The following is a 22,154-nucleotide window of genomic DNA, read 5'->3' as shown; positions in this document are numbered from 1 at the left end:
GAGAAAACTTGGGCCTGGTTTACAGATGGTTCAGCATGATATGCAGGTACCATGTGAAAGTGGACAGCTGCAGCACTACAACCCCTTTCTGGGGTGTCCTTGAAGGACAGTAGTGAGGGGAAATCCTCCCAGTGGGCAGAACTTCTAGCAGTGCACTTTGTTGTTCATTTTGCTTGGAAGGAGAACTGGCCAGAGGTGTGTTTGTATACTGACTCATGGGCTGTTGCTAATGATTTGTCTGGATGGTCAGGAACTTGGAAAGATCATCCAAGAGGTGGTGACAAAGAGGTCTGGGGAAGAAGTATGTGGATAGACCTTTCTGAGTGGGCTAAAAACATGAAGATATTTGTGTCCCATGTGAATGCACACCAGAGGGTAACTTCAGCAGAGGAAGGTTTTAATAATTAAGTGGATAAGATGACCCGTTCTGTGGATACCAGTCAGCCTCTTTCCCCAGCAACTCCTATCATTGCCCAATGGGCTCATGAACAAAGTGGTCATGGTGATAGGGATGGAGGTTATGCATGGGCTCAGAAACATGGACTCCCACTCACCAAGGCTGATTTGAATACAGCCACTGCTGAGTGCCCAATCTGCCAGCAGCAGAGACCCACACTCAGCCCCGATATGGCACCATTCCCCGAGGTGACCAGCCAGCTACATGGTGGCAGGTTGATTACACTGGACCATTCCCTTCATGGAAGGGGCAGCAATTTGTTCTAACTGGAATAAACTCATATTCTGGATATGGGTTTGCTTTCCCTACATGCAATGCTTCTGCCAAAATTGCCATCCGTGGGCTTACAGAATGCCTTATCCATCATCATGGTATCCCACACAGCATTGCTTCTGATCAAGGAATACACTCACAGCAAGAATGGGCACATACTCATGGAATTCTCTGGTCTTACCATGTTCCCCATCATCCAGAGACAGTTGGATTGATAGAATGGTGGAATGGCCTTTTGAAAACTCAATTATGGTGCCAACTATGTGGCAATATCTTGAAGGGCTGCGGTAATGTTCTCCAAGAAGCTGTGTATGCTCTGAATCAGCGTCCACTGTATGGTGCTGTTTCTCCAGGAACCAAGGGGTGGAAAAAGAGGGGCACCACTCACTATTAGTGTTCCACTAGGAAAATTTTGTCCCTGCGACCCTGAGTTCTGCAGGTCTACAGGTTTAGTTCCAAAAGGGGGAGTGCTTCTGCCAGGAGAAACAACCATTCCATTGAATTGGAATCTAAGACTGCCACCTGGTCACTTTGGGCTACTCATGCCCATGGATCAACAAGTCAAGAAGGGGAGTACATTATTGGCTGGGGTGATTGACCCTGACTATCAGGGGAAATAGGACTGCAACTACATAATGGAGGTAAAGAAGAGTTTTTCTGGAATATAGGAGAGCCCCTAGGGCGTCTTTTAGTACTCCATGCCCTGTGATTAAAATCAATGGAAAACTGCAACAACCCAATCCAGGCAGGACTACCAATGGCTCTGAAACTTTAGGAATGAAGATTTGGGTCACCCCACCAGGCAAAGAACCACGGCCAGCTGAAGTGCTTGCTGAGGGTAAAGGGAACATGGAATGGGTTGTGGAAGAAGGCAGTGATAAATATGAACTACGACCATATGATCAGTTACAGAAATGAGGACTGTAATGCTGTTTTGTTCATGTTATACTATTTAAGTTGTAAGACATCAAGTTTAAGAATGAATATTACCCAAAGACTTGCACTCTATTCTGAAGAGATTTAATGTGTTTCCGGTTATATGCAGGATAGTGGAGTATTGTTAGGTGAAAGAAAAAACTTGTGCTTTCTTGTTTTGTTTTGTTTTTTATTTACTTATTAATTCTAAAAAAATTAAGAACAAACAAAAACATTAACATATAATTCTGTTCTACATATATATTCACTAGTTCTCAGTATCATCACATAGTTGCATATTTATCATTTCTTAGAACCTTTGCATCAATTCAGAAAAAGAAATAAAAAAATAACAGAAAAAAAGATTATACATACCATATCCCTTACCCCTCACTTTCATTTATCACTAGCATTTCAAACTAAATTTATTTTAACATTTTTCCCCCTATTATTTATTTTTATTCCATATATTCTACTCGTCTGTTGACAAGGTAGATAAAAGGAGCATCAGAGACAAGGTTTTCACAATCACACAGTCACATTGTGACAGCTGTATCATTATTCAATCATCCTTGAGAAACATGGCTACTGGAACACAGCTCTACATTTTCAGGCAGTTCCCTCCAGCCTCTCCATTACATCTTGAATAACAAGATGATATCTACTTAATGCATAAGAATAACATCCAGGACAACCTCTCAACTTTGTTTGGAATCTCTCAGCCATTGACACTTAGTCTCATTTCACTCTTCCCCCTTTTGGTCAAGAAGGTTTTCTCAATCCCTTGATGCTAAATCTCAGCCCATTCTAGGGTTTTTCTCAATCCCTTGATGCTGCATCTCAGCTCATTCTAGGATTTCTGTCCCACGTTGCCAGGAAGGTCCACATCCCTGGGAGTCATGTCCCATGTAGACAGGGGGAGGGTGGTGCGATTGCTCTTTGTGTTGGCTAGAGAGAGAGGCCACATCTGAGCAACAAAAGAGACTCTCTTGGGGATGACTCTTAGGCCTAAATTTTAAGTAGACTTGACCCATCCTTTGTGGGGTTAAGTTTCATATGAGTAAACCCCAAGACTGGGGGCTCAGCCTATAGCTTTGGTTGTCCACACTGCTTGTGAGAATATCAAGAATTGAACTTGGGGAAGTTGAAATTCTCCCCGTTCTCACCATTCCCTGAAGGGGGCTTTGCAAATACTTTTCCACTCACTGATCGAATCACTCTGGGATTCATCGGGGCATCACTCTGGGCAAACCAACAAAATCTCATGTCCTACCTGAGATTCCAAGTACATATGGTGTTCAATCAAACTATCTACATAAGTTATATTAGGAAATGCACTAGTCAAAATATAAATTTTGTAACAAATAAACATTTTTTGCTTTAGTCTCACACATAAGGTGACATTTTAAAATATTACCATCTATTTTCAGCACCCTGCAATAATGATATTCCTTTGTTCTTCCTCATGTAAAAACATTTTTAGAATTTGTACAATTAGTCACTATTATTATACACTCTAGGCATTCCTAGATTATACCATCTCAATCTTTAACATCTATCTTTCTTTCTGATTTCATCTATGACCCCAGTCCTCCTCTCTCTCTCATTCTCACATGCAGCTTCACTCAGTGTTTTAACATAATTGTATTACAGTTATGTACTATTGTGCTCTCCATTTCTGAGTTTTTGTATTCAGTCCTGTTGCACAGTCTGTATCCCTTCAGCTTCAATTATCCAATATCTTACCCTATTTGTATCTTCTGATGGTCTCTGTAATGAACAAAATATTCCAAGTTTATTCACTAATGTCAGTTCATATCAATGAGAACATATAGTATTTGTCCTTTAGTTTTTGGCTAGTCTCACTCAGCATAATGTTCTCTAGGACCATCCATGCTGTTACATACTTCATAAGTTTATTCTGTCTTAAAGCTGCATAATATTCCATCGTTTGTATATACCACAATTTGTTTAGTCACTCGTCTGTTGATGGACATTTTGGCTGTTTCCATCTCTTTGCAATTGTAAATAACGCTGCTATAAACATTGGTGTGCAAATGTCCATTTGTGTCTTTGCCCTTAAGTCCTCTGAGTAGATACCTAGCAATGGTATTGCTGGGTCATATGGCAATTCTATATTCAGCTTTTTGAGGAACCGCCAAACTGCCTTCCACAGCGATTGCACCATTTGACATTCCCACCAATAGTGAATAAGTGTGTCTCTTTTGCCGCATCCTCTCCAGCACTTGTCATTTTCTGTTTTGTTGATAATGGCCATTCTGGTGGGTGTGAGATGATATCTCATTGTGGTTTTGATTTGCATTTCTCTAATGGCCAGGGATGTTGAGCATCTCTTCATGTACCTTTTGGCCATTTGTATTTCCTCTTCTGAGAAGTGTCTGCTCAAGTCTTTTTCCCATTTTGTAAGTGGATTGGCTGTCTTTTTGTTGTTGAGTTGAACAATCTCTTTATAAATTCTGGGTACTAGACCTTTATCTGATGTATCATTTCCAAATATTGTCTCCCAATGTGTAGGCTGTCTTTTTACTTTCTTGATGAAGTTCTTGGATGCACAAAAGTGTTTAATTTTCAGGAGTTCCATTTATTTATTTCTTTCTTCAGTGCTCTTGCTTTGGGTGTAAGGTCTATAAAACCACCTACAGTTATAAGATTTATAAGATATTTCCCTATATTTTCCTCTAATTGTTTTATGGTCTTAGACTTAATATTTAGATCTTTCATCCATTTTGAGTTAACTTTTGTATAGGGGGTGAGATATGAGTCCTCTTTCATTCTTTTGCGTATGGATATCCAGTTCTCTAGGGACCATTTATTGAAGAGACTGTTCTGTCCCAGATGAGTTGGCTTGACTGCCTTATCAAAGATCAAATGTCCATAGATGAGATGGTCTATATCTGAACACTCTATTCGATTTCATTGGTCAATATATCTATCTTTATGCCAGTACCATGCTGTTTTGACCACTGTGGCACCATAATATGCCTTAAAGTCAGGCAGTGTGAGACCTTCAGCTTCGTTTCTTTTCCTCAAGATACTTTTAGCAATTCGGGGCACCCTGCCCTTCCAGATAAATTTGCTTATTGGTTTTTCTATTTCTGAAAAGTAAGTTCTTGGGATTTTGATTGGTATTGCATTGAATCTGTAAATCAATTTAGGTAGAATTGACATCTTAACTATATTTAGTCTTCCAATCCATGAACACGGTATGCCCTCCCATCTGTTTAGGTCTTCTGTGATTTCTTTTAACAATTTCTTGTAGTTTTCTTTGCGTAGGTCTTTTGTCTCTTTAGTTAAATTTATTCCTAAGTATTTTATTCTTTTAGTTGCAATTGTAAATGGAATTCTTTTCTTGATTTCCCCCTCAGATTGTTCATTACTAGTGTATAGAAACACTACAGATTTTTGAATGTTGATCTTGTACCCTGCCACTTTGCTGTACTCGTTTATTAGCTCTAGTAGTTTTGCTGTGGATTTTTCCGGTTTTCGACATATAGTATCATATCATCTGCAAACAGTGAGAGTTTTACTTCTTCCTTTCCAATTTTGATGCCTTGTATTTCTTTTTCTTGTCTAATTGCTCTGGCTAGAACTTCCAACAAAATGTTGAATAACAGTGGTGATAGTGGACATCCTTGTCTTGTTCCTGATCTTAGGGGTAAAGTTTTCAGTTTTTCCCCATTGAGGACGATATTAGCTGTGGGTTTTTCATATATTCCCTTTATCATTTTAAGGAAGTTCCCCTGTATTCCTATCCTTTGAAGTGTTTTCAACAGGAAAGAATGTTGAATTTTGTCAAATGCCTTCTCTGCATCAACTGAGATGATCATGTGATTTTTCTGCTTTGATTTGTTGATATGGTGTATTACATTAATTGATTTTCTTATGTTCAACCATCCTTGCATACCTGGGATGAATCCTACTTGTTCATGATGTATAATTCTTTTAATGTGTTGCTGGATTCGACTTGCTAGATTTTGTTGAGGATTTTTGCATCTATATTCATTAGAGAAATTGGTCTGTAGTTTTCTTTTTTTGTAATATATTTGTCTGGATTTGGTATGAGGGTGATGTTGGCTTCATAGAATGTATTAGGTAGCTTTCCCTCCTCTTCAATTTTTTTGAAGAGTTTGAGCAGGATTGGTACTAATTCTTTCTGGAATATTTGGTAGAATTCACATGTGAAGGCTTCTGGTCCTGGACTTTTCTTTTTGGGAAGCTTTTTAATGACTGATTCAATTTCTTTACTTGTGATTGGTTTGTTGAGGTCATCTATTTCTTCTCGAGTCAAAGTTGGTTGTTCATGCCTTTCTAGGAAGCTGTCCTTTTCATCTACATTGTTGTATTTGTTAGCATAAAGTTGTTCATAGTATCCTGTTATTACCTCCTTTATTTCTGTGAGGTCTCTTCTTCCATTTGTGATCTTATTTATTTGTGTCCTCTCTCTTCTTCTTTTTGTCAATCTTGCTAAGGGCCCATCAATCTTATTGATTTTCTCATAGAACCAGCTTCTGGTTTTATTGATTTTCTCAATTGTTTTCATGTTCTCAATTTCATTTATTTCTGCTCTAATCTTTGTTATTTCTTTCCTTTTGCTTGCTTTGGCGTTAGTTTGCTGTTCTTTCTCCAGTTCTTCCAAGTGGACAGTTAATTCCTGAATTTATGCCCTTTCTTCTTTTTGATATAGGCATTTAGGGCAATAAATTTCCCTCTTAGCACTGCCTTTGCTGTGTCCCATAAGTTTTGATATGTTGTGTTTTCATTTTCATTTGCCTAGAGATATTTACTGATTTCTCTTGTAATTTCTTCCTTTACCCACTGGTTGTTTAAGAGTGTGTTGTTTAGCCTCCATACAGTTGTGAATTTTTTGGCGCTCTGCCTATTATTGATGTCCAACTTCATTCCTTTATGATCTGAGAAAGTGTTTTGTACAATTTCAAACTTTTTAAACTTGTTGAGACTTGCTTTATGACCCAGCATATGGTCTATCTTTGAGAGTGATCCATGAGCACTTGAGAAAAAGGTGTATCCTGCTGTTGTGGGCTGTAATGTCCTATAAATGTCTGTTAAGTCTAGCTCATTTATTGTAATATTCAAATTCTCTGTTTCTTTATTGATCCTCTGTCTAGATGTTCTGTCCATTAATGAGAGTGGGGAATTGAAGTCTCCAACTATTATGGTAGATGTGTCTATTTCTCTTTTCAGTGTTTGCCTCAAGTATTTTGGAGCATTCTGGTTCGGTGCATAAATATTTATGATTGTTATGTCTTCATGCTGAATTGTTCCTTTTATTAGCACATAGTATCCTTCTTTTTCTCTTTTAACTGTTTTACATTTGAAGTCTAATTTGTTGGATATTAGTATAGCTACTCCTGCTCTTTTCTGGTTGTTATTGCATGAAATATCTTTTCCTAACCTTTCACTTTCAACCTAGTTTATCTTTGGGTCTAAGATGTGTTTCCTTTAGACAGCATATAGAAGGATCCTGTTTTTTAATCTATTCTGCCAGTCTATGTCTTTTGATTGGGGAGTTCAATCCATTAACATTTAGTGTTATTACTGTACAGGTAGTACTTTCTTCTACCATTTTGCCTTTTGGATTTTATATGTCATATCTAATTTTCCTTCTTTCTACACTCTTCTCCACACCTCTTTCTTTTGTGTTTTCATATCTGTCCCTAGTGCTCCCCTTAGTATTTTTGCAGAGCTGGTCTCTTGGTCACAAATTTTCTCAGTGATTTTTTTGTCTGAAAATGTTTTAATTTCTCCCTCATTTTTGAAGGACAATTTTGCTGGGTATAGAATTCTTGGTTGGCAGTTTTTCTCTTTTAGTAATTTAAATATATCATCCCACTGTCTTCTCGCCTCCATGGTTTCTGCTGAGAAATATACACATAGTCTTATTGGGTTTCCCTTGTATGTGATGGATTGCTTTTCTCTTGCTGCTTTCAAGATCCTCTCTTTCTCTTTGACCTCTCACATTCTGATTAGTAAGTGTCTTGGAGAACGTCTATTTGGATCTATTCTCTTTGGGGTATGCTGCACTTCTTGGATCTGTAATTTTAGGTCCTTCATAAGAGTTGGGAAATTTTCAGTGATAATTTCTTTCATTAGTTTTTCTCTTCCTTTTCCCTTCTCTTCTCCTTCCAGGACACCCACAACATGTATGTTTGTGCGCTTCATATTATCATTCAATTCCCTGAGTCCCTGCTCATATTTTTCCATTTTTTTCCCTATAGTTTCTGTTTCTTGTTGGATTTCAGATGTTCTGTCCTCCAGTTCACTAATCCTGTCCTCCAGTTCACTAATCCTAACCTCTGTCTCTCGAAATCTACCATTGTAGATTTCCATTGTTTTTTTCATCTCTTCTACTGTGCCTTTCATTCCCATAAGTTCTGTGATTTGTTTTTTCAGACTTCCCATTTCTTCTTTTTGTTCATTCCTTGCCTTCTTCATATCCTCCCTCAATTCATTGATTTGGGTTTTGATGAGGTCTTCCATGTCTGTTCATATATTCTGAATTAATTGTTTCAGCTCCTGTATCTCATTTGAATTGTTGGTTTGTTTCTTTGACTGGGCCATATCTTCAATTTTCCTGGTGTGATTTGTTATTTTTTGCTGGCGTCTAGACAGTTAATTACTTAATTAGTTTATTCTGGAGATTGTTTTCCCTTCTCTTACCTAGGGTTTTCTTGCTGGATGAATTTGTTGTCTATCTATTCTTTGACATTCAGTTTAGCTTTTCTGGACCTCTAGTTTAGGTTTTGTTTAACAGAGGATAATTTTTCAGTTCTTGTTTTCTTGTTTCTTGCCCTGTTTGTATGGTGCCTTCCCCCCCTCCCCCCCTTAGAAGGGTCTACGTAGGTATTATAGACTCCAGCCGGGTTTCCCCGGACTAAACTGGCCTCTTATCAGGGGGAAGGAGTCACCTGCATCAGTTTTCCCTGAGGGTGAGGCCCAGCAGGTTAAAAGACTTTCCTGTGAAGTCTTTGGGCTCTGTTTTTCTTATCCTGCCCAGTATGTGGCGCTTGTCTGCCTGCAGGTCCCACCAGTATAAGAATATGTGGCACCTTTAGCTTTGGCAGACTCTCCCTGCTGGGGGCGTGGTGGAGACAGAGGAGAGGTTGTAGGGTGGTTTTAATGGCTTCAAATTGCCAAGCCCTGGGGTCTGAATTCCTTGAGGGAGGGATTCCACCTGAGTTGGGTTTCACCCCTCCCCTGGGAAGGCACAGGCGGAACAAGCCCCGAATGCAGCCCGTTTCTGCCTATTCCTGGGGCAGTTGCAGCCCAAGAAGTCCCACCGCTGAATCCAGAGGCAGCCAAGCTTCCGTAGGAACAGTGCCACAAAAACCTCCATTTCCTCCCCTTTCCTCTTTTTCCGTTAGCCCAATGAACGACCTCTGCTTTGACCAGGTTCACCTGAGCTGGGGGCCTATTTTTAGTAGTCAGAATTTGTTAATTAATTCCACAATTGGCATTTGGTTGGGCTCAGCCCGTTGCTGGTAAAGTCTGTTTCCTTTCCCCTCTGGGAAGCAGCCTGTGGGGGAGGGGCACCAACCACCACGGCTTGGGGAACTCACGGTCCTGGGGAGGCTCGAAGCCAGTCCAGCTGGTCCAGACTGGGGTACGCTGTGTGTCCGGTCACTGACGTGGCTCCAGGAGCTGTTCTGTACTGTTTCTGGTTATTTAGTAGTTGTTCTGGAGGATGAACTAAAACATGCACATTGCTAAGCCGCCATCTTGACATTATATCTGCTTTCTTGTTTTTTATTTAGAAATTAGATATGGTTTAAGGTGATGTGTATAGCTGCCAAGTTGAAAAGGGGTGGGCTGTCATGGTCAGGTTCATGTGTCAACTTTGCCAAGTACTGGCCTGTTGCTATGAGGACATCGCATAGAATTAAATCATGGTCATGTCAGCTGCATCCACAGCTGATTCCATTTGTAATCAGCCAAGGGGAGTGTCTTCTGCAATGTGAGATGCTTAATTTAATCACTGGAAGCCTTTTAAGGAGGATTCAGAAGTGACAGGCTCTCTTTCTGCTTCAGCTGGCGAGCCTCTCCTGTCCAGTCATCTAGATTCTCCATTGGAATCAGCAGCTTCACAACCATCCTGATGGATTTTGGACTTTACAGTCTCATGGCTACGTGAGACACTTTTATAAATTTTACATTTATGAATGTTTCCTGTTGATTCTGTTTCTCTAGAGAACCCTAATACACCATACAAATGTTATATATGTGGGAAAGCCTTCAACAAAAATTTTATCTTTAGACAACATGAGTGATTGAACACTGGAGAGAAACCATAGGAATGCCACCAATGTGAGAAAGTCTTCAGTCAATGTTCTACCCTTAGACAACATGAGAAAACTCATCTATGAATGTAACAAACACAGAAGAGCCTTCAGCAGCAGCACTAATGTTCAAATAAATGAGAGAACCTACACAGGAGTATAATTCTATGTCAATATAATCAATGTGATAATGCCTTTATTTGTCATTTGTCCTTAAAAAACATAAGCAAACTACACTTGGAGGAGGCCTATGTCTGCAACGACCTGGAGGTCATGTCAGCTGAACTTCAGATAAGGGGCAGACAGGGAAAATGTAGAGTAGCCATAACTCCTAAAACTGAAAATAAGACAGAAAAATACTTAACAGGAGGAAGAGACACTAGAGGAACAACAAATAATGTTGGAGAAGTTATCTGGAGAAAATATTTAATGAAATGAACATGAAAAATTCTTTATTAAATCTGTTTAATAAATAAAGGAAATATTTAGTGATTTTAAATTTCTTCATCAGCATGAAGACTCTCATACTGAAAAAATGCCAATGCAAAAATTAATTTAAAAATACTCAGTTAGTGTTCACATCAGAATCACCAGATGGGGAATAGACCTCTAACAAGGATTCTTTACCACACAATTCAACCACGAATTCAGAATACGGCATAATGTAGGATTGTGAAGATATGACAATGTTGAATGCAGAATTTTATAACAACCAGTAGGAAAGAATACTAAACTTTTCCCCAAATAGATTAGTACATGAAAATGCATGTGAAATAAAAGTTGCTGCTGAAATTTCTATTACATGTCCAGTTCTTATATGTTATTCAACACTAAATGAAATTTTAATTACTGGGGTGAATCAGAAAGCAATACTGAATGAAACTGAAAGGTGTAAAATACAAAATGATGTGCTATATTATTATATATGGTTAAAATGTGTATGTATAGAACTGACTAATGGAATATATAAATAAATAGATAACTTATGAAAAAAATTAATTGGTAGTGGCAGAGCAATGTCCTTTGGACATTCTGCAAAGGGGCACTGATGCCAACAGTCAGAACAAGGATGCTGACCCTCTGTGCAGAACTTCAAAGCCTTTGCTTTTTCTATTACTTGAAAATATTGAAAAAGGATGATAAATAATCCTATGCTTTTAACTAAATTAAGGGAAAGATGGAATTTATATTAAAGAAAGTTTTAACAACTACATATTTTGAACATTTTATTAGGAGTATATAATCCACTTAGTCATTAATAAAACAAGCACAATAAACCATAAAACTATGGATTCAATTATATTACACTGATCACAGTGCTGTATCTTTTACCATAACAGTTTTAAGCTTGTATTCTTTTTTTTTTTTGTAACAACATTACAACAGGGTTCTTACTAGGGTGCTAATGGAAAAGAAATGCTAAAGTCAATGTGCAAAAGCAACAATACAAATTAATAGATTAGCAGAGAATTGTACACATGATACATTTAAATTTCACTGTTGCTCTTCTGGGGATAGAGTACATTGAAAGCTTGAGAGAATTTAATCTGTGATCAGTGAAACTAAATCATGGTATATATATTTTTAAAAGAATGATACTGACAGATAATCTATTTGAAATATGTATTTATTAAACCAAAGAAAATTATTTTTGTTTATTGTTTTAAGGATTAAGCTGTGTCTGCTAATGTCACATGTTTTAAACAAATTACTGTAAGATATAAAATACATTTTCTGTTAAAACTGAAAAAATCTATTAAAATTGCTGTAATATCACACCTAAGCTTTCCAGTAATATTTTGAACAAATATGTATTATAGATCAAGCACCAGAAGCCCTAAAAATAGAAGTATTTCATATTTAACCGCATCTACAATAAAGTAAGCTAAAACACACTTAGTCTCTTTTGTTTATTCTTAAGTCCCCAAACGAGTTACATTACTGAGTGAAAGAATTTTCTGGCTGTATTTTTGAGGCTTTAAATGTATTATCACAAATGTGGTCTTAAATGATTGCCCTTGAGAGCACAACTTTTGAAGATAATCATGAGCAAATAAATTACAATGTTCAAATGCAACTCTAGGATTTTTTTTTTAACACCAAGCAATTCCATAACTGATGCATTTCTGATGGACAGAAACCAACAGAGAAGGAGAAAGAAAATTTAGTGCACACAGATGTACACTCTCTCTCCAAAGTATTAGTATTTTTCTAAGTTCTACTGATACATTATTTTTCATAAAGTGCAGTAAACAAAATAAATAAGAAAATCTATATACATTTCTGAGATTAAGATAAGTTAGTGATTATATTCGTTATAGCCTGTTAAGTCTTGGTAGCTGTTACATACATTAAGAGCGCACTGACTGAAGCCCCTGTCCCAGGTCAATTTAGCATTACGGAATTTGTAATTCTGCAAGCTCATTCTATACCATAAGGTTAGACTAGAAGAACATGCATGCGCTCAATCTAGTATTAAGAAATATAAACGGAACTAGCTCATTCTATACCATATGGCTAGTCTAGAAGAAGAGTGCATGTGCTACAGACTAAATCCAGATACAGTTAAGTGCTGGGCATGATTCCTGGCATCAAAATAGGACGTGTCTGTTTCATCATCTGGTTGGGGTATGAATGGCATCGTTTGGTGCTGCAGATTTTCCCAGTCCACACTGCTGAAGAGGGGATGACATTTCAGCTCTTAGGAAAAATATAAAACAAAACAGGATATAATGACATCATCATATAAGCAAGTACTATTTTGAAGGACTTAAAAACAGAATGTCTCCCAACAATCTTGTCCTACGTTGCCCTGTCCACTTCCTGACTATTTGTTCTATGCTACCTTCCCGTTGGAACCTACATTTGGCAAGGGCACATGTGCCGCTGTCTGTATGTCACCGGGCACATGAGAGGTGCTCAGCTAATTGGATGATTTGTCAAATAAGCGAATGAATGATGTGCTTTTGCAGAAGCCTGGTTTCCTCACACCCTGCCTCATCTCACACAATCCTGACTCTGAGGGTTGGGGTTTCTCATGGTCCCTGACGCAAGTTCAAAAGCACTGACCTTGCAAGACCACTGCTGCAGCCCTCTCTCTGAGTCCCTGCCACCTGCACCATTGTGTACCTGAGGGCTAGCTGCTGCCCCAGATAACTTTACCACACAACTCATCCTCTATTTCCTTCTACTTCACAGTGATTTTAACAGACCCATCAGTGACATTTCTGACACATTCTCCTCACAGTTCTCTTCCTGCCTTAATTCCCCTGACTTGTGTCTTGTATTTATCAGGATTCTCTAGAGAAACAGAACCAGCAGGAGATATCTGTAAATATGGGATTTATAAAAGGGTCTCAAGCAACTGCGGGAATGTAAGAGTAGAAAATCCATAGAGCAGGCTGTGAAGCTGGCAACTCCAATGAAGGATCTGGATGAACTCCACAGAAAGGCTCACTGGCTGAAGCAGCAGTGAAAGAGTCTCCTTCTTTAATGGCCTTCAACTGAATCAATCAAACCAAACTGATTGGATTATCCCATGCCCTTAGTTGATGGTGGATGTAATCAGTCACAGCTGCAATCAACTGACTGATGATTTATTAAACCAGCCTTCTGGTTTATCAACCACCATGAAATATCCTTGCAGCCTCAGTCAGGCCAGTGTTTGCTTGATTGACCAGACAACTGGGCACCATCAGCTGGCCAAGTTGACACCAGAACCTAATCATCATGTTTCCACCACAAATTGCCTGCCTAGCACTTTGGCTACAACCTAAATACAACCTAAATCTTTATATCTTTTCTATTTTCCTCTCTCTACCAAAATGAAATACTTAATTACTAGGCATGACCTCCCCTTTTCTTAAACCTTCACCTCTTAAGGAAACAATGAAGATTGTTGAGGAGCTAAATTAAACTTCTGAATTGGAAAACAATTAAGGGACAATTAAGGCAGTAAACAGCTAAAAAACCCTATACATATTTAAGGAAGCTATTGAGAGAAGACTACGCAGACAGGAAAGAATTATGTGTCCCTCAGGTGTTGGCATGGATTGGGGTGATGCCTGGACATCAATATCATGTCTATAAGTGTTTGTTCCCCTAAACTAAGAGAATGATAGGAAAAGGAATAAAATAGCAAAAAGCTCACATTCAGATAATTTACTTCTATTAATTGGTAACTGTGGAATAATTTTAAACTTATTAAAAAAAACAGGTTTTCAACTGAGGTAATTTTGCTCAAGGAACATTTGTCTGGATGCATTTCCGCGTGTCCCAGCAGGGAGGCTGCGCCTGGGCCTGTACAGTGTGGAGGCTGGGAGGGCTGGCCACCACCCTACCCTTCAGCTCAGGAAAGAGATGCTAAAGGAGTGCTTCAGGCTGAAGCAAAAAGACACCACATAAAAGAAATAAAGAACACAGGTAAAGGTAACTTTATCAATATAAAACCCTGTGCTTTTGGCATATTGCTGCCTATACTTAATATAGGCAAATGTATAAAATGTATTTAAAATTTATGTTGTATATGAGCAGAGAGTTTGTATACTAATAAAATCAGGTTGGTACTAATTCAATTAGTTACAAACCATTTACTAAGCAAATTGGTATGTGTGAAACCAGATTATTATTAGTTTAAGAAGTTAATGGTAATTACAAAGGTAACTACTAACAAAACTTCTAAAATATACAGAGGAAAGGAAAGAAGGGGATCAAAAGGGTACAGTACAAAAAAGGCAGAAATGGAGTGACTGAAGAATTAAAAACATACAAAGGGTGCATAGGTGGTTCAGTGGTAGAATGCTCACCTTCTATGCAAGAGACCCAGGTTTGACTCTTGGACCATGCACGTTCCCCCCCCAAAAAAAATCAAACAAAAAACATACAACACATACAGAAAACAAATAGTTAAATAGCAGAAGTAAACTGTTCCTTTTTAGTTATTACCTCAAATGTCAATGGATTAAACTCCCCCTTTAAAAGGCAGAGTTAGGCATACTGGACGAAAAAGAATGATTCATCTATATCCTGTCTCAAAGAAACACCTTTCAGGTACAAAGACAGAAGTTTAAAGTAAATGGGTGAGAAAAAATGCTCCATGCAAACATTCTCAAAAGGGAGATGGGGTGGCTGACATCATCAACAGGGTGACACAAGACACCCCCTGGAAAAGCCTCCCCTCAGAATCAATTAATAAAAGGAAAAGTTCCACTTGCTTCTTTGGAGGACAACAGAGACTGAAGAATGTCTCCACAAACACTGAATTCAAGAAAAAGAAAAACAAACAGGAGGTTTTCTTCCTAGACGCACCAGTCTGGATCCCTTCCCCTCACTTGGTCTCTTGTACCCTTGAGTCATGCAGGGCAGCATGGACAGGTCTCTCCTGACACAGACGCACACTATAGACCCACTGAGAGCAGTGAGTTAGAACCCCGCACGTATCTGTCACACAGAGACCCAGGGCAGAGCAGAAGCAGTTGAGGAGAGACATATACAATAGGGCCCTGGGTGGGGGCAGTGGGAGTAAAAGTGGGGAGACTGCGGCAGAACTCTTGGCAATGCTCAATCTATTCTCTGTTGATAGGACCACTTAAATGTAAAATGAATTTTTGGAGGGATTAACCCATCTTTCTGGTTAGATTCCATATGGGTACCTGGGGCAGGACACCCTAAAGGAAAGAAACTGGAGGCAGAAAAGCTTCACAGAAAAAAAAAAAAAGGTGGGGGAAACTAAACTGCTGTAAGAAAGGACAGATCCCAAAACTGAAAAGTCTGAGGAAAAGGGGGCACTGAGTGAGGGAGAGAATTTGAATAAATCATAGAAACTGGGGAGAAAATTCTAGAACAGACCAAGATTCCCAGAAAAGGAACAGAGGAAAGAATGCTATCTTCTAGAGGTAAAACAACTAACAAAAAGTACAATTTCAAATAGTGCACTGCATATCCAGAGCAAGAATCAGATGGTAAAGAGCTGAGAAAATGAATTTGAACAGTTAAACACAGGAAACTTTACAGGTGCAAATAAGTTGGACCAAGTATCAAAGAAGAACCTTTACACAAAGCCAATCAACAAAACCCTAGAAAGAGGAAGAAACACAAGTTCAGAGTTAACTCATCAAAATAATCAGATGCCCAAATATCAGCAAAAAATTACAAGCCATACTGAGGAAAAGGAAGATATGGCTCAGTCAAGGAAACAAATTAAAACTTCAGATGAGACAATGAATTTGGAATAAATAATTGAAGTTCAAACAGATTTCCTAAATCATTTCAAGGAGATGAAGGAAAATTTAGATAAAGAGCTAAAGGATATTAAAAAGAGAATGTGTGCGCATAAAGAAGAACTTGAAAGTTTAAAAAGAAACATAACAGAAATTATGGGGATGAAAGGCACAATAATGTAGATTAAAAATACTCCAGAGGCATAAAATAGAAGATCTGAATTGGCAGAAGAAAGAATCAGTAAACTAGAAGACAGAATAGTAAAAGACAGGATAATCAAAATCATACTGTCAGAAAAACAGAGAGAAAATAATAGAAAAAACTGAGCAATGTCTCAGGGCTTTGAGTGACAGCATGAAGCACACAAACATCCATATCATGAGTGTGAAGAAAAAAAGGGGCAAGAAAAATATCTGGCTGAAAGTTTCCTAACTACTATGAAAGACATAAACATATACAGTCAAGAAGCACAATGCACTCCAAACAGAATAAATCCGAATAGACCTACTCTGAGACACATACTAACCAGAATGTCAAATGCCAAAGATGAAGAGAGAATTCTGAAAGCAGGAAGAGAAGAGCAATTCATCACTTACAAGGGATCCTAATAAGAGTAAGTCCCAATTTCTCATCAGAAACCATGGAGGCGAGAAGGCAGTGGTATGACATAGTTAAAGTACTAAAAGAGAAAAACTGCTAGTCCCAAATTCTTCATCTGGCAAAACTGTCCTTCAAAAATGAGGAAGAATTTTAAATATTCAAAGATAAACAAACTGAGTGAGTTCATCAACAAAAGATCTGACCTACAAGAAATATTAAAGGGAGTTCTGCAGGTTGAAAGGAAAAGACAGAAAATAGTGGCTTGGCATAGTGTGAAGAAATGAAGCTCTTCATTAAAGGTAACTGTGCTGGTTTGAATCTGTTGTGTACCTCAGAAAAGCCAAGTTCTTTAATCCTCATTCAATATTGCTGGTGTGTGGGGTGGAAGAGAGCTTTTTGACTGTTTCAATGGAGATATGACCCACCCAATTGTGGGTGGAAACTTTTGATTAGGTGGTTTCCACGGAGATGTGTCTTCACCTAGTCAAGGTGGGGTTGCTTACTGGAGCCCTTTAAGAGGGAAAATGCTTCAGAACCAACAGGCATCCCCTGGGAAAGCCTTATGAAATGAGGAGAGAAAGCTACTAGATATTGCCATTTGCCCTTCTAGCTGAGAGAGGTGTCCAGAGCCCAAAAACCCCAGCAGATGCATCACGTGACTTCCTAGCTGACAGCAGTTCCAGATGGCATCAGCCTTATCATGAGTGAAGGCAACCTTTTGTTGATGCCTTAATATGGACGTTTTTATGGCTTTAGAACTGTAAACTTTTTTTTTGCATGGGCAGGCACCGGCAATCAAACCCAGGTCTCCGGCATGGCAGGCAAGAACTTAGCCTGCTGAGCCACCATGGCCCCTTATTTCCTTTTATTTTATTTTATTTGAAATACAACTTTATTCTGATTCTAAACGAAAAGGATGGGAATGACAATAACAAACAAGACTTCACCACTGAATATTTGTGATGTGACTGTAGCAGTCTAATATTTGAAACTCAAAAAGGAAACAATTGTGTTTCAAAACAGCTAAATACGCAGGTCCAAAAAAAGGTTTTTTTTTTAAACTGCCACATTCACTCCAAAGCCCATTCATCTCCTTCAGCATCCCAAAGATTAAGCACATGTTCTGCTTAGCTATATAATAAAGTGGCAAACACGCTGCACCACTGACATCACAGGACAGTTGCCTATAAAACTAGACTTCTGACGCTGGGCTCCTGCTTCATTTTCTCACAGGTCATCATCCTCATCCGGCAGAGCAGTTGTCTGAGCAACCTCTAAGTCATGCTCATACTGTGCTGCCAAAGCTGGGTCCATGACAACCTCTGGTGGGGCAAGAACAGGCATGGCAACAAACTCCAAGTTAGGGTCACCAATCAGTTTTCTAGCAAGCCAAAGGAAGGGCTTTTCAAAGTTGTAGTTACTTTTGGCAGAAATGTCATAGTACTGAAGATTCTTCTTTCGGTGGAAGACAATGGATTTTGCCTTAACTTTCCTGTCCTTAATATCCACTTTGTTGCCGCACAACACGATGGGGATGTTTTCACACACTCGTACCAGATCTCTATGCCAGTTAGGCACATTCTTGTAAGTAACTCTTGATGTTACATCAAACATTATAATGGCACATTGGGCTTGGATGTAATAGCCATCTCTCAGTCCACCAAATTTCTCCTGACCTGCGGTATCCCATACGTTGAATTTAATAGGTTCTCTGTTGGTAAGGAACACAAGGGGATGCACCTCAACGCCCAAGGTGGCTACATACTTCTTCTCGAATTCACCAGTCAGATGACGTTTTACGAATGTAGTTTTTCCAGTACCGCCATCGCCAACCAATACAAGTTTAAACTGAACTTGGGGTTCTCCTTGGGCGGCCATCGCGATGGTTCTTCCAGAAGCATCTCCGTCCCCCGTGTGACTGAGGGCCCTTATTTCCTTTTTAAAACTCATTTTGGGTGGTGTGACAGTGGCTCAGTGGCAGAATTCTTGCCTGCCATGCTAACGACCTGGATTTGATTCCCAGTGCTTGCACATGCAAAAAACCCCCAAAAAACACAACTCATTCCATTTCTGGTGTATTGTATTCCAGAAGCTTGTAGACTAAAACAGTAACTAAAAGGATAAATGTAAAATGTAGTAGTATTGTATCTTCAACACGCAGCTCTACTCTTCAATTCCTATAAAAGTAAGGCTATTTCCTGATAATGGGCTCACAAAATATTTAGAAACAGAAGACAAAAAACAAAAAGAGGGTAAAACAGGGATATGGGAGCAGAAAATTTGTGTGCTACTGAAACATACACATTATCAAATTAGTAGGTTACAGACATAGGTTCTGTAATTCAAATTTCAGGGCAAACACAAAGAAAATATTTTAAAAATATACTGAAGGGATCAGTCAGATATATCATACAAGATCAACTCTATAGAAAAAGACTTTGCAATAAAAGAAAAGAGAGGCAAGAAAAAAAGAGATATTTAAACAAAAGGACAAAATGTCTGAAGTCTGCCTTTAGAGTAATAACACAATGTTAATAGACTAAACTTCCAATCAAGAGACGCAGGTTGGCAGAAAGTATAAAAAGCATGATGCAACTGTATGCTATTTACAGGAGACTTGCTTTATACCCAAAGACACAAATATGATGAAAGGTAGGAAAAAGATATTTCATGCAAATAATAACCAAAAAAGCTGGGGTATCAATACTTATCAGACAAAATAGACTTTAAGTAAAAAATAAAATGTTTTGAAAAACAAAGAAGGACACTATTTATTAATAAAAGAGGCAATGCACCAAAAAGAAATAACAATCATAAACATTTATGCATCTAACCATGGTGCCTGGAAATACATAAGGCAAATATGGCTAAAACTGCAGAGAAAAACAGATGTCTCTACAATAATAGTTGAAAGCTTCAATATATCACTCTCATTAATAGACAGAACATCTAGACAAAAGATCAATAAAGAAACAGATGATCTGAATAAAATGATAAATGAACTAGACCTAACAGACATATGTAGAAGATTGTACCCCCAGACAGCAGGATATACATTCTTTCGAGGGCACATGGATCATTCTCCAGGATAGACCACACGTGAGATCACAAAACAAGTCTCAATAAATTAAAAAAGAGTGAAATTATATAAAGCATCTTCCATGACTATAACAGAAAGAAGCTGGAAATCAATAACAGACAGAGAACTGGAAAAACCACAAAAATATGGAAGTTAAGAATAACACACTCAAACAATAAATGGGTCAAAGTAGAAAGAATAATGAAAACAGTAAATATCTTGAGATGAATAAAACCAAGAACATGACAAATCAAAACTTATGGGATACAGTGAAGGCAGCGCTGAGAGGGAAATTTACAGCCCTAAATGCTTACATTAAAAAAGAAGAAAGAAGGGTGCAAGGGTAGTTCAGTGGTATAATTCTCGCCTGCCATGTGTGAGACTTGGGCTTGATTCCCAGCCCACGTACTTCCAAAAAAAAAAAAAAAAAAATCAACAAATGGTGCTGCAACAATGGGATACTCACATGGAAAAAAGAATGAAACGTGGCCCCTACCATATAGCATACAAACAAACAAATGAACAAAAAAAGAAGAGCCAAAATCAAAGACCTAATTATGTAACTGGATGAACTAGAAAAATAACATAAATCCCAATTTTGGGATTTGGGTTTATTTATAAAAAATATAAACCCAAAGCAGGCAGAGGGAAAGAAAATAGAGAATAGAGCAGAAATAAATGAAACAGAGAATAAAAAACAACAGAGGGCATTAACAAAACCAAAAGTTCATTCTTTGAAAAACTGATAAAATTGACAAACCATTAGCAAGATTGACAAAGAAAAAAAGAGAGAAGATGCAAATAAATAAAATCAGAAATGAGAAGGTGGACATTAGTACTGATGACACAGAAAGAAAAAGGGTGATAAGATACTATGAACAACTGTATGCCAACAAGTTAGACAAACTACATGAAGTGGACAAATTCGTAGAACCTACACTGGCTCTAGAAGAAACACAAGATCTCAACAGACCAATTACAAGTAATAAGTCATCAAAAAACAAAACAAAACAAAAAACCCAACTAAAAACCAGATGGCTTTGCAGGGGAATTCTACCAAACATCCCAAGAATTAATACCAGTCCTGCTCAAATCCTTCCAAAAATGAAGAGGAGGGTACACTACCTAACTCATTCTAGGAGGCTGTTATAGTTTACTAGCTGCCGGAATGCAGTATACCAGAAATGGAATGGCTTTTAAAAAAGGGAAGTTTAATAAGTTGCTAGTTTACAGTTCTAAGGCCGAGAAAATGCCCCAATTAAAGCAAGTCTTTAGAAATGTCCAATCTAAGGCATCCAGGGAAAGACCTTGGTTCAAGGAGGCCGATGAAGTTCAGGGTTTCTTTCTCAAGTGGAAGGACACATGGCGAACACACTGAGAGTTTCTCTCTCATCTGGAAAGGCATATGGTGAACACAGTCAGGGTTCCTCTCTCATCTGGAAGGGTACATGGCGAACACGGTGTCATCTGCTAGCTTCTTTTCCTGGCTTCACGTTTCATGAAGTTCCCTGGGAGGCATTTTCCTTCTTCATCTCCAAAGGCGGCTGGCTGGTGTATACTCTGCTTCGTGGTGCTACAGCATTCTCTGCTCTCTCTGAATCGTCTTCACTCTCCAAAATGTTTCCTCTTTTACAGGATTCCAGAAACTAATCAAGACCCACCCAAATGGGTGAAAACACGCCTCCACCTAATCCAGCCTAACAACCACTCTTGATAAATCACATTTCCAGGGAGATGCTCTAATTACAGTTTCAAACATACAATATTGAATAGGGATTAGAAGCAACGGCTACCTTTACAAAATGGGATTAGGATTAAAACATGGCTTTTCTAGGGTACATACATCCTTCCAAACCAGCACAGAGGTCAATATCACCCTACTACCAAAGCTAGATAGAGATATTACAAGAAAAGAAAATTACAGACCAATTTTGTTTACGAATATACTAGATGCAAACATTCTCAAAATATACTTGCAAGTAGAATCCTATAGCACATTTAAAGAATTATAAGAATAGACCATTGTGCTGGTTTGAAAGGAAGTATGCCCCCTAAGAAAAGTCATGTTTTAATATAAATCCTATTTCTTAAAGGTAGAATAGTCTCTATTCAATGCTGTGTATTTGGGACTGTGATGGGATCATCTCCCTGGTTGATGAGATTTAGTTAAGAACGGTTGTTAAACTGGATTAGGGGATGATATGTCTCCACCCATCTGAGTGGGTCTTGATTAGTTTCTGAAGTCCTATAAAAGAGGAAACATTTTGGAGAATGAGAGATTCAGAGAGAGCAGAGA

The 22,154-nt window shown here is 38.4% G+C and overlaps 2 protein-coding genes across 7 annotated transcripts in view; both read right to left on the bottom strand.

Annotated features, from left to right (window-relative positions):
* Positions 1 to 10,134: 10,134 nt before the first annotated feature.
* The window catches only part of LOC143677344 (serine/threonine-protein kinase greatwall-like), a 78,749-nt gene continuing 66,729 nt past the window's right edge, over positions 10,135 to 22,154 (bottom strand). For 4 of the 6 annotated variants that reach the window (XM_077153204.1, XM_077153218.1, XM_077153214.1 and 1 more), the window contains one exon: positions 11,174 to 12,660. In XM_077153204.1, coding sequence (XP_077009319.1) covers positions 12,503 to 12,660 — 158 coding nt within the window. In that variant the 3' untranslated portion in view covers positions 11,174 to 12,502. Of the gene's footprint in view, positions 10,298 to 11,173; positions 12,661 to 22,154 lie in introns of those variants that run through there. The other 2 variants (XM_077153224.1, XM_077153219.1) reach the window with 2 other exon arrangements.
* On the bottom strand, positions 17,838 to 18,727 carry LOC143688255 (GTP-binding nuclear protein Ran-like). Its single transcript, XM_077165996.1, has one exon. It carries the CDS (start codon positions 18,655 to 18,657, stop codon positions 18,007 to 18,009), a length of 651 nt encoding a protein of 216 aa, XP_077022111.1. The 5' UTR covers positions 18,658 to 18,727; the 3' UTR covers positions 17,838 to 18,006.

The sequence above is a fragment of the Tamandua tetradactyla genome, chromosome 1 (assembly GCF_023851605.1).
Source record: "Tamandua tetradactyla isolate mTamTet1 chromosome 1, mTamTet1.pri, whole genome shotgun sequence".
NCBI lineage: Eukaryota > Metazoa > Chordata > Mammalia > Pilosa > Myrmecophagidae > Tamandua > Tamandua tetradactyla.
Note: the sequence above shows the minus strand (reverse complement) of the source record. Positions and strands in the feature narration are given on the sequence as shown.